At 41.9% G+C, this 13,356-nt stretch overlaps 2 protein-coding genes across 2 annotated transcripts; both read left to right on the top strand.

The window, feature by feature from the left end:
- The first annotated feature begins 1,144 nt into the window (after positions 1 to 1,144).
- LOC108110552 lies at positions 1,145 to 3,740 on the top strand. Its single transcript, XM_041819068.1, is given in 4 exon segments — positions 1,145 to 1,878; positions 1,880 to 2,450; positions 2,509 to 2,807; positions 2,809 to 3,740. Coding segments are annotated over 4 exon segments (2,250 nt in total). The 5' UTR covers positions 1,145 to 1,206; the 3' UTR covers positions 3,517 to 3,740.
- A 3,010-nt stretch (positions 3,741 to 6,750) lies between these two features.
- LOC108111218 (protein obstructor-E) lies at positions 6,751 to 13,273 on the top strand. The gene is given in 7 exon segments (XM_017220618.2): positions 6,751 to 6,823; positions 6,971 to 7,035; positions 10,661 to 10,916; positions 10,993 to 11,111; positions 12,163 to 12,521; positions 12,523 to 12,560; positions 13,041 to 13,273. Coding segments are annotated over 6 exon segments (990 nt in total). The 5' UTR covers positions 6,751 to 6,823; positions 6,971 to 6,974; the 3' UTR covers positions 13,198 to 13,273.
- The last annotated feature ends 83 nt before the right edge of the window (positions 13,274 to 13,356 follow it).

Raw genomic sequence — 13,356 nt, 5'->3', positions numbered from 1 at the left:
CAAAGTTTCGTCGCCTTATTTATATGCAAACTGGACTCGGACTCTATGCCACAATGCAACTAATTGCCACCTAGTTGAAATCCGGCAGAGAGCCCTTTTTTCAAAACTGGTTTTTAATGCGGCCAACGTCGGCAATCTAGTCTAGTGTTGATTAAATACTTGCCAACTGCGCTTTGTATCAACAAGAGCCATTTTGATATAGGGGCTTGCGGCCAGTGATATCGGGGCTGTCATTTTTGCCACTTTAGGCCACTTGTTGTCGCACAACCAGACAAACATCGAGTGGCCAACCATTTTGCATAGAGTGCGAGTTGGCGACAGAAACTAAACACAAGCACAAGCACGCAGCGCAACTGTTTCGAGCTTAGTCCGCCTTATTGCGCCTGAGGGCAGGCAACAATATTTGTCGTGCAGTTGCAGTTGATAAAACTGTCCTTAACTGTACTCTTCGGGCCCGATGGTGGCACCAGATTCCATTGCCAGGACTAAAAAGTCCTGGCCAGACCATTGCCATTGCCGCATTGTCGTTTTGTCTGATGAGTTTTTAAGTACAGACAATTACAAACGACAACCGAGCAGCAACAAATGCAACAAATGCAATCAGCCAGCCGCATGCCAGAGTCGCTCGCTTACTTAGCCAAGTCAAGACCACGCCCCCTGTCTCCATCCTCTGTTGTCCTCCAACCAAACGCCCTCTCACAATCGCATTTCTGGTAGATAGTCCCCATCTCAGGGACCTGCGTTTGCGGTTATCACATTCTGCTGGGCAGTTTAGCTGCGTAATTGAATTAAATTTCGTTTTAAAATGTAAAAGACTTTTGATTTGGTTTGTAGTCCTTGATGTCGTTTGTACTCCATGAAGTAATTAAAATTTGTTTCAATTCCTGAACACCAACTTTGGACCATCAAGTTGGCCAAATCCCACAAAATGGGAATAAATCAACGAGAGAGTTAACGGGCTTTTGGTTTTGGGTTGTTATCAAATTAAAACTACAAAAAATGCATTTAAGGGCTATTTAGCAGAGCTCAAAGGGTAATTAAATAAAACCTCTTTGATTTAAACATTTAAATATAGTTTTAAACTGAGAATAAAGAACATTTTTTTTACATTTTGACAGAAAACAGAAACCAAATTTAAAGTAATCAGTCTAAAAATCGTAATTTAAAAAAATACTCTTTCCTGTCAGAAAAAAAATTAGCTTTGAGATGTCCGGAAAATCACTTCATTTGTTCCGTAAAATCAATAGCGTGCGTTGGTACCGTGGAATGTCTCACGTCCAAATGAAAGCTTGTGATGACTTGCTTCACGCTCTGCGAGATGACATGGAACAGGGATCATTGTACCGTGTGCGTCGCTGTATCTCCCAGCTGGGACTTCATCCAATGGTGGGATCTGCACAGATTAAAATCATCATGGCATTGAGTCAAGGTAATGACCTTGCCTTCTTGTGGTTCCTGTGGGAGTTCATATACAAGAGCCCGCAAAAGCATCGAAAGGAAAATGAAGACTCTGATCAGGATCCTATAACCTACACACTCAATGAACAGTTGCTTTTGTCAGGTATTGCCCACCTGGACATTCCGGCTACCCTAAGGGCTTTGGATGCTCTATTACCACCTGCTACTCAATCAACGAAGACAACTATTAAACGGACTCAAAAGAGTTCTTCCATTAGGGTCCAAAGTTCAGGTCCAAAGGATCGTTTACAGCCATACCTTTCTCCTTTGGTACGTCCTTGTGCCTTTACCCCGAAGATCAAGCCCCGACTGCCTGAAAGCAAACTCCATTTCCCTGAGTACTCGTATTACAGTGATCGCATGCAGCAAATCCCAAATGAAAGGTCACGTTGGTTTGCTCAACACCAACTTAATCCCGTGAAAGAGGGTAGTACATGAGTTGCTTAAAGAGGAGCTAAATAAACTTAAATTGGTACAGAGGGATAATAGTTATAAGGATAACAATCCTATGTGTGAGACCCACCGCTTCTTAAAGGGCGAAATGCAAACTCAACAACAGGAGAAGATCAGTTCCATTTTTCAGCGCTGTCTGTCTCAGTTAAATGATTCAAAGGTCAAACTTAAGGCTCGTCGGACACTCTTAGAAGATATGGAAAAGAATATCCAATGCGCAGCCGACAAGATCGGCATTCAATCGCGAAGACCTTTTAGCCAAATTAAAGGCACTCGCATTGAAGGCGGAACTTGTCGATCATGCAATAATATGGGTTATTCACCTCGAAAGGACATAAAAAAGAAGTCAGAACTGCGCATTTTGTTGGGTGACGAAGAAAGTCCCACTGTAAATTTATTAGATCCTGCAAAGGATAACGTGCTCAAGGTAATGCTTATGCAAAAAAACGAGCCCCATCTCTGTGGGGCAGGGGACTGTAGAATACTGGGTGTGGACTGCGCCTTAAAAGAGTCTAAGGTCATATTAGAGAACCCCAAGGGTAAAGGGGGTAGAAGCAGTTCCCGAAGATCAAATATCGCCAATGAAACAAAAGGAAGTCGTAGCAAGTGAAAAGGACATCATCGGGGATTCACCTCATTTGCCAACTAACAACTTTAAGAACCTCGCTGATCTTATTCCTGCATGCAGTCGGACTTTACGTTCCTTGAGGAGATCTACAACCCTGCATCCTGAATCGGAGACTTTCACAAAAAGGATTTGCGATGGCTTGCAGTTGGACTACCATAAGATTTTTGATCTTCCAAAGCCCACTGAAGAGCAGTTGCCGTGGGAGGATGACAGCTTAGATCTAGAGGATAAGCGACCTATGATTAAAAAGCTATGTATTGATGCCCTGAAAGAATGGGGATACAAAATCAGTGAAAGAGGTGAAGGAAGACAAATCACTGCCGTCGGTTTTAAGGGCAGCTGCCAATTGCGCTGTTAACATGTTCCGGAAAAATGTTTTAGAAGTGCGGGAAGATAAAGTTGATAATAGCCAGCAGATTCTTATCGATCCGGACAACGAAGAGCAGATTGAAAATCTTTTGAAAGAAGCTTTGGCAGTTCTTCGTTGTAATCCGCATTTTGTACTGGCCACCTTCACCAATGCCCATAAGATGCCCGTTCTACTTGATTGGGTGGCAGATCGCTATGGCAAGACCTTCAGTAGGGATGACATGCAGGATCTTGTGAAGTCCTCGTACAACGTCTACAAGTCGGTTTATCATTCTAAAAGAGAGCAACATCGTAAGATGTTGAGGATAAAGAAAAATGTTATGAGTTTCGGGGATTTAATCAACTATGCCAGCTATAAGGAGTTCATGTGTCTGGTTAGACAGAAGAAAGCAGAATACCACACAAAGCTGGACGATCTAGCAATGGAGCAGTCGCGTCTTACTTGGCTGGCCTTGCGGGGATACTCCCACATGGGTAGCGAAATGAAAGACTGTTTCTTTGCATATATGCCCGCCAGGCAGCAAGATATTAAGCGCCTGCGTGTTTGGAGATCCAATGAGTACCGAGACTTGGTTAAACTCCGGCTAAGAACTAGGCTATCGAAATGATGATTCCAAATGGCGGAGCGTAAAACATGTAGGTACATGAATTTCGTTCTGGCATTTGGAATCCACATCGATGTGGGTCATCCTCGGGCAGTTCGATTTAGTTTTATCTGCTGATCTGCTTAGTGGCTGGTCCCCGTGGAAAACATTCAATGAAATTTGTCATTCGCCATTGTGGCCGACTACTTATGTAAACCAAACTATGTATAATCCCAATTAAAAATGCTGATGCCCAACTAAAACGCCCGGACAGCAAATGAATAGCAAACACGGTCGAATCGGGGCTTAGTTTCAGATTTTCAGCTATCGCCCGGTCGCCAGATTGTCGGTGGGCCGTGCCATCCGCCATCCGTTGTTGCTCATTAATTAAAAACGGGTGGGGGCGGTGTTGTGGGGTGGTGACGTCCCGGAATAGCGGAAAAGTGGAAAAGCGGTAAAAAGGGGGTAAAACAACAGACAGGCAAGCTGCTGGCCATGTAATGGCGGTCCAATGACGCACGTGACACGTGTGGCATGGCACTGACAATTCAAAATCGACTCGCTGACAGGCAGCTGACGCTGCCAGGCAGACAGGAGGACATTTTTGGGCGGGCCATGGTGCCAGCGAGGTTCTGATTTCAGCGGTCTCTGGTCGAAGCTCTGCCACCGGCACTTTGTGTATTGAATCGTAAAGCATGTGACAGGATTATGATATAAATCATTGCATACTTTACGGCGATTGATTTAAGGACGCCCCAACAGCCAGCATTTCATATTGATCAAATGAATGAATTTCTGCAACTGATGGGATTTTAATTATTTTTATACACACTAACAATTAATATCTAAAATGATTGTGACAATAATTTTTTTTAATATTTGCTTATCTTGTTTATTTACGACGTTTTGACAGACGTTTTTCAGAATTTAACACATTTAACGTATTTTTAATTAAATGTATTTTATCTCTCATTAAGCAAACTACAACTGAACAATCTAAGCTTCTTTTAAGTTATTATTTTAACTGGCCTCTTGTTCTTTACAAAAAATGTATCAGCTTTAATTTAACTATTACAACCAGTTTATTTACAATATGTAAGTTTTTCCCTTCTTGAACAAGTACAAAGGTGGCTCTAGTAAGTGAGAACCCAATCACATGCAGGTCCCCGGGCGGATGTTTTGTTACGGACCCTGCAGTAGCTGTCGGATAATCGCCGGCCAATACAATAACCTTGGCGTAGGATGGACCCCCATTCGAAATCCAAACAATGCCCCACGGAGACGGATCCCCCATTGGCAGCGCCATTTCCATGGCCATTATATTCAATTATACGACAATAATGTGGCGCTTAGGGCGCTGCGGTTCACGGGAATTGAAAATAATAATAAAGCGGGTTTTGTCGGTGGGTGGGGAATAGCTGTATAGTTGGATAGATAAAAAGTGCAAGCTGGTTTTTTGGGTGGTAGATGGTCCGTGCACAAGGACTTGGGCCAACTATCAGCAAGAAATTATGATTAGCTTTTGGAAAAGTTTTCGACCGCAGTCAGCAGTCAGTGCGGGCACTTGGGAACTGCCACCGCATACTTTGCGCCACTAATCCGATGGACGGACAGCGGACAACGGACAAAGGCCGGACAATATCATTGAGGCGTGAAGCCTGAAGCCTGAGAACAAAACAGCGAATTCCTGCAAGCGCAACGTTTTAATTTGACTCTTGATTGTTATGCCATTGTTGCCTTGCATTGTGCATTCGGAATTTGGCATTCTACACTTTTAGCTCGGTGTGTGGGCTCTTTGTATAATCGCCGCTAATGCGCTTGAAATTGTGCTAAACGATGGGCATTCCATGCCCAATTCTACCCACCAATTTTCAAATTACCCCCCCCAAGCTAAGGGCTAAGCATTTTGTAACAATATTTTAAAGCCCCGAAAGCTATTTTTCTGACTTATCGCCGGATTATAAATCGTGGGGACCATTTTTCCTGGCCAAGAAGATTTGCATTTGCACGAAACATTTGTTAAATGTATCGTCATGTATGTCATTTCACTTAATTATGCCATTTACTTTGCATACAAAGCTATAGCCATAAGTTTGCCCCGAAAATCTTGCGTAAATTTGAAAACTCTTGACGTTTGGGGTGTTTTCCCAGAAGAGAACAATTTGTCACAATTATTGCACACAAAATGACAGGAAAATGAAAACCAAGCAGCTGGAAAACAAGCTCCGGCCCCGGAAAAGTCGACTTCAAAGCGGGCTAGTCCGGCTTTGACAAGTTAAATGTGTTCTGGGCCTGCACAATGATGCAGCAAATGCTCGCAGGAATATTCAGAAGCATAATGGGTGGGGTAGCCACCTGCAGGACGTAGACGCCTCATGGGCAAACTTGTGTCCGACATTTTGTCATATTTTTTGGTTAATTTCCAAAAATGCAAATCATCGATGTCCTGGCGAAACGGAGCACGTCCTGTCGCCTTTTTTGACAAATTTGCCATCCAGTTTGTTCGTGCGGCGATGCGCTCGTTACAACTTTCTAGTGGTAAAATATCATCCGGGATCCGGTTTGCTCTTTAATTTTGATGTCGCCTGTCAGTTTTCGCATTCTGAAAACTCGTCCTCCCTGTCGATCGTCATGTTTTCTGTGGCTCGGCCGCTCATTTGTTTGCAGCTTATTCGCATAGTTGATGTTGGTTTTTGGGGCATGATGGTCCAGGGTTCCGCTCCCCTGGTCCGTTTTATGGAAAGTTGACATTTTCATTTCCTGCCTTTGTTTGGGCATCCATTGCTTTGCTTAGGCTTGAAATTTTCCTTCTTATGCAACATAAAATTTACTATTTTTAGTAACTAATAAGGGTTTTCGCAAGTTCAAATTTCGTTTTTAGAACCATTACAAATTAGATTAGATTTGAGATTATTTTACTATCAGTCTTACCTTTGCAACTCTGAATCTCTGAATATACTTAGAGAAATGTATAAAATGGTTCTAGCTGTCTAATTAGTTAAATAATTAACCTTCTATAGTTAGTAAGTCTTATTTGATTTTGTTTGTAGCTTAAAATAGTAAAAATAAATAAATAAATTTTGTTTTTATAAAGTTTCATTCCGAACATGATTGATTTTTCATACTATGACATTAAGATTTTTGAGCTTTCATGAAAGCTCAGACCGGTTCTCTCTCATCTGCGCATGCGCCGCCTACTCACTGCAATTCCAGCCAGTCAGAGCGAAAGCGGCTTAGCTATTGGAGACTTTAGGCCGTTAAAACTTAATCTCGAAACCATTCGATCGCACAGTTGAGTTCGAGACGTAGACGCGTGCGTACCGCAGAGTTGGTGAGTTCCGATTTGTTCGAGTGTAATGGCAATGATGTTGGATTAAAAGTGTATCAAAATGGCCAACGGAGTGGTCTTAAATGCTCATTTAAAGTGCCGGAAAGCATATTAATTTGCGATATTAAAATAATCTATCTGTTCGTGCAGGTTTATGTCGGCTAACGAAATGGCGTTTGTGAAAATTTGCATATTTGCTTTGGCTTTGGCCGTGGGTAAGTGTGGAAAAAGCTCTTAATTGCATTTGCCAATTAATGATACGTCAATAGCATGGCATGGCATGGCATGGCATAGCATGGTGTGCCCTGCCCTGTATAAACTCTATTTGAATAATGCGTTGTGACTTTAATGCTCTTCTGCTCTCAGCGCAAACAATCGCCTCTAATTGTTCGCCGCACCCAAACAAATATCGGCAAACAAAACGGCAAACCAACGAACAAACCAACAAAATGGCAACAAACAACGATATGTAAATGCTGTTCATTCTGCATTCCCTGCATGCTGCATGCTGCAGTACAGCATTCACCGTGCAACAACTAAGCTGAAAAATATTGTTGTTAACATTATTTGCGACCATGTTTATGCATATCTGCAGTGTTTGCAGTCGTGGCCCTCTCATCATGTCAACTCTTGTCCGATTTCGATGGCATGGAACACGTGTTAATGCCATATGTATCATAGGATGTATATATCCTATAGCAGTCCCATTCATCGTGGGCATTGTCACACTTGTTGTTGTCAATTTGCATGGCTTTGGTTTTTGGGGTTTTTCGGTTGAAATTACAATTGCAAAATTACCCATTGCCATTGCCAGTTGCAATTGAAAATTCGGCAATTTAATTTTCTGGCAAATTTTCTGCTCATTTATTGTGTGAAAGCTCATTAAAAATTTGTTTGTCTCCGATTCCCCTTTTACCATTCACCATTTACCGTTTGCCATTTCCCATCTACCAAATATGCAAAACATTAAAATTTCATATTGTTAACTCCCCCGGAAAATAAAATATAAATTGATATGCTAGCAACTGTTGCTCGCCCGAGGGGAGGGGGTGTGTGGGCGTAAGCCGAAATTAGTAATTATATTAAAATGGCCATGAAAAATATTGCACCAGCTATCATAATTAAATGTATTGCAATTTGGGGTCGCAGAGTGCGAGACTACACAAACATAAATGGCACAAATTAAATTGTCAGTTAATTGAGGGAAAACTCTCCTGATGCACAGGCACGTTGAGACAATGGAAAAGTTTTAATTTGATTGCAAAACATGTTTGGCCGGCGAAAAGTTTATAATTTATTTGCCTTTACCATCATGTTGACACTTTCTAGAGAGAGCCAGACGCGACGACAAACACGTTTTCCTCTTTCAGAACACTCCATTTTAACAATCCATCGTCCCTCTCCGTCGAGTCTATTATCAATCTCACATCAGTTCACTGAATGACATGAAAAAAAGTGCTTAAATCTGTTTATTTTTAATCTATTTAATGTTCATTGAACTTAACACGCAAGCTGCACGCACTTTCCCAAGATGACGGCCCGACACCCACGACGTGTGTGACTGGAATCGAAAATCCAGCCGAAACCCCAAAAATGGGCATGAGTACTGGAAAGGGGGCATAAAAGTTTAGACCCACTCCAACACGCTGCCCCCCTCCCCTACGGAATAGGCAGTCAATTAATCTAGTTTAACCGGACTGGGAACCGAGTCAAACGGTCCAGGACCGGGTTGAACCGGGTCTGTTGACAACGGCCGACTCCGGACTCCATGGCAAACTTGTTGACAGACTGTCAGAGCGTCGCGACGGGCTCCAAACCAAGTCGACAACTCGTACCATGGCCCAAACCGCATAGGCCACGCTCCGCTTGGCACACTCGGTTGGCTGCCAAAAAAAGAAGTCCCATAAAAATGAAAGGACAACACCTATTCGTGACAGGCCGAAGGAGAAATGCCCTTGAGGGAAAAGGTTTTAGGACAAGATATTTAGAAATATAAAAGGAAAAAATTTGATATTAGTAGATATATTTTTATACCTTTGGCTTACCTAAAGTTTAATAGATAAATCAAACTCCTAATTTAAAGCTTCCAAATAAATGTTAATTTAATAAATTAAAACTGCAGATGAGGCAATCATGCCTGAATATAATTGTATTCAAATATTGAGCCTTGCCCTAGATGTTTTGTATTTCAAAAAGTTTTCTTAATCCAACTTTTCCTCAATGTGTTTTAATTTTCAAATAGCTGTGATGATTTCCCATTTTCCTACTGCTTTCCAATGAACCCATGTGCAAGAGTATCTACCAACTGAACTATGAAACTTTAGCTACTTTTTCTTTCCAAGCTTCTTGTTTGTGTTGTGTATTTTTTTTTTTTTTCGCCAGGTCCCGGTCCGTGTACGAAACATGTTTCAATGACAAGCGACAGCTGCAACAGCAGCAACAGGGACAACTTGTTGTTGCTGCAGTCGGTGTAGTTGTTGGCTTAAATGTTGCCTGACACTTCACGCACTAATTGCTCTGTGGAATTGTTTCTTTATTAACATTTAATCGAATGTCAGCCGAGCGACGTCAGCATCCAGCAACTTGCTGGCATTGTTGATGCTCACTGCGGTGCTGTGGCACGGCTCTCCGATGGCGGCAAAACGAAAATTGAAATCGTCTTTTCTTGTTTCTCCGCTCGTTTGGTTTTCACTGGCTTTTTGTTTTTTCCCCTCTTTTTTTTTTTTTTTTTTTTGCAATTTTTGCAATGCCTGATTGGAGTGGTTTACCTTGAAGAGAGTCTCCACGCCCGTTTTGCTGAATGCATTTGCTCGATGTCTGATTTCTGATGACATCTCCCCGCCGATACCATAAGTTGTTGCAAGTTGTCGGAAGTGCGTGGCAATGTCTCGGTTTTCCGCTGATTGCCATTCTGTTTTCAAGGCTGAATTTCAGCAACAGCTGATGCGGCTTTAATCAGCTGTTTATGGGCGTAAGCCCTGGTCTGTAATCTTTTGAAACACTTTCACTTTTAAGGTCGCCCCAATGCCTGGCCTGTGTCGCAATCGAACGGCGTTGTAGCAAAGCGCCAACTCATATACATATCGGTAGCTGTTTATTGAGTCGCCGCAAACGGGTTTCTTTGAAACAAAGTGGAAATGTTGGGCAAAAAACAAAACACAAAAACGTGCAGGATACACTTTGAAAAAAAAAGGTAGTGAAATACGGAACAGTATGTCTGATTGTACTAATCTATCGATTGCGGATCTTTGGGCAATGTTTAATTATCTTTCAAGTTATTTTTAAATCTTATTAATATTATATATCAACTTTCACTTTTCAAACTCGGCATGTGTATGGTCGCCTGTACTTCTTAGTTCTCAAAAAGTTACTATTACTAATGGGTCAGAATGAAAGTAACTTTAACTTTGTCAAACAATTACTGTTGGTTAAAGTAAATCAACTTGATTACCAGATTTACTTTCTAAATAAATAAATACACAAAATTTGCTGCTCTGAAAAGCTCAGCAAAGTGTTTACAATTTGACAAATGAACATGGGAATTTGTTAAATTTCACATTCGATTAGGTAAATTTAATTCAGTGATTTAGTTATTTAATGGCTGCAAAGATAGAAACAGTTGTGCTAAGCTGAGTTGCAAATTGCATTAAATTTAGTAAAAACCAAATGCATATAAATTCGATATTGATTTATATTAAAGTTGATAAAAGTCATTTGCAATATGGAATGAAATAACTATTGCAGAAAGCTTCTTTCAACAAGCAGATTAAATCTGTTTTATGTTTAATTGATTTTCGGAGAGTAAACTTGTAAACCAATTCATATCTACCTTCCGTTTAGGTTTGACGGCAACACTTGCCCAGGAGCAGCGAGGTGGCTTCCGTGGAAGTAACAGCCAATTCCGCGTTGGACCTGGCCATCCGCCTTCCCAGAGGCATCTACCACCGCGTAACCGCGATCCCGTCCAAGAGGCATCGGTGGTTCCTAAGAACAAACAAACGGCGGCGGAGAAGGAGTACGAACCAACCGAGGAATGCCCGGAGCCCAATGGCTTCTATCCCGATAGCAAACAGTGCGACAAGTACTATGCCTGTCTGTAAGTGACCAAAGAGGAGTAGGACCGGCCACGGGGCGTATGAGTAATGCTTTATGTTATATTAACCACTTTACAGAGATGGTGTGCCCACGGAGCGCCTCTGTGCCGATGGTATGGTCTTCAACGACTACTCTCCCATAGAGGAGAAGTGCGATCTGCCGTACAACATTGACTGCATGAAGCGGACCAAGCTACGTGAGTATCTGGCCATATCTGCTTAATTTGTAAGTCCCACTTTTCGTATGCACCTCACAAATCTCCAGCTCCGTGCTGCTAAATATAAAGCTCCTTTGCTTTTGGCTTCCACATTCCCCATCCCGCCAACCTTCATCTCCTCTCATCTTTTGGGCACAAAATCAGCCCATAAACGAGCTGCGTGCCCGCACTTATTTGCTCGTTACTTCTTGGCTGCGTTTTTTGTTAACTTATTTATTATGCAAACGGCATGCGAGGCGGTTAACCCAAATTGTTGTCGTCAATAGGTCTTCGGTCTTCGGTCTTCGGTGTTCGCGGAGCGGTGCTTTGTTTTTATTTTTCGCCTCTCAGTAGACTTGTTTTATTCGTGATTTTATTATTTCCCTAACGGTGAAGCCTCCCAGCCATCGAAATTTTAAGCCCCAGCATCAGCAATTGGCTTCCCGCAGCTTTAAACTTGCCAAGAGAATTCGCTTCTTCTTCTGACATGTGCCACGTGTGGGAGTAGCATCCTTCAAAACTTTCCGACAGAACACTTTATTCAAGTTTCTTCACCCTCCAACATTCTTCCATCCAAATTGCTAGCACTAAAAACGGTTTAAGAGCCAAGCTGAGAATGGCTTTAAGAAAATCATTTTCACTTAAAAGCTACCACATTTTACGGGGGCCATTTGTATGATTTTGTAATATAAAATATTACTGCACGTTTTAGTTTTTAAATAAATTATTTGCCACCCATCAAAGCAATTAGTACACATTGTGCTGGCCCATTAGCAATTTCAATTACCTTTGTCTCCTGTTAACATATGACGTTGCCATGGCATATATATATATATATCTTCTATATATATACGCACCTGAATAAATGTGCCTGCCTCAGTAGATTGTGCTGGCAGCCAGTAATGTATTTACGGAAAGGGTTTTTTAATGGGCAAGGAAAGGGATATTCTCGTACATATATAAATGGGCAACATGAAAAGTAAAAGATGCAAAAAGGAGGGAATATCATTTTTTACCTGCGCTTTGTGATTTTTAAATTAATTCCTTGCAGAAACCCCGCAACCATCGCTGCACTGCCCCCGGAAGAACGGATATTTTGGCCATGAGAAGCCCGGAATCTGCGATAAGTTCTACTTCTGCGTGGATGGCCAGTTCAATATGATCACCTGTCCAGCTGGTCTGGTCTTTAATCCCAAGACGGGCATCTGTGGTTGGCCAGATCAGGTGGGCGTCACTGGCTGCAAGTCCGAGGATGTCTTCGATTTCGAGTGCCCTAAGGTGAACGAAAGTATTGCTGTGACCCATCCTCGTTATGCCGATCCGGATGATTGTCAGTTCTTCTATGTCTGCGTCAATGGAGACCTACCCAGGCGAAATGGTTGCAAGTTGGGCCAGGTGTTCGACGAGGAGAAAGGAAACCTGTGACTGGGCTCGCAAGGTGCCCGACTGGTAAGATATATTTACTATAGTTATGACTTAGGTAGAATATTTTGATAAATAATAATGAGTAGATATTTAATAACTTAAAGTAGAAAAAACCCTTACAACTTAGACTTATTTATGATCTTTTAAAATGAAAATTTGGTTTAATAACCTTTTGTTCAATTAAGAAGTAGCTAGAAATCGACATCACACCCCTAAATCGTGCGATTCTTAAGAACTTCTGTCAAATTTAAGCAAAATGCTTTCTGTTATTCAAATGAATGTAAATAAGTCCCAACCGCATACATTACGGGGGCGCAAACAGCAAGTTTTCCTGGAAAAAATTTGACTTTTGGAATTCAAAAGAATAGCAAGGCAATTTTTGATTATTAAGAAATTCATTTTATGGTGATAAAATTCCAAGAAATATATTGCTTTAAAATCTAATTACCTTTATAAATAAAAAATAAACAAACTTTTACTAATATCAAAATCTTAATTTTATAGCGCCGACTGGTACAAGGACCGTCTGACCGATAAGGAACTGGATGAGCTGGAGAACCCGAAGCCCAAGACCACGACTACCAAGAAGCCACCACGTGTCCGTGGTCAATCGCGACGCAAGCCCCAGCCGAAGCGAGTGGAGCCGGAAGAGGGAGGATGAGGCCTGATCCCTGACTGTATTAGTCTTAAGTGAATCCCCACTGATTGTCACCATTAAAAGCGTGCAGGAGGTCCAACTATTGATCGCTTTACTCAAGCTGGGAGAGTTCCGTGGGGCGAACCGTATCACTTTATGCTTTTAGGCTAGCCGCGGATGCCA

This window comes from Drosophila eugracilis, unplaced genomic scaffold (genome assembly GCF_018153835.1).
Source record: "Drosophila eugracilis isolate 14026-0451.02 unplaced genomic scaffold, ASM1815383v1 contig_445, whole genome shotgun sequence".
Classification (NCBI taxonomy): domain Eukaryota; kingdom Metazoa; phylum Arthropoda; class Insecta; order Diptera; family Drosophilidae; genus Drosophila; species Drosophila eugracilis.
The sequence above is the reverse complement of the archived record's forward strand: the minus strand, read 5'-3'. Positions and strand labels throughout refer to the sequence as shown.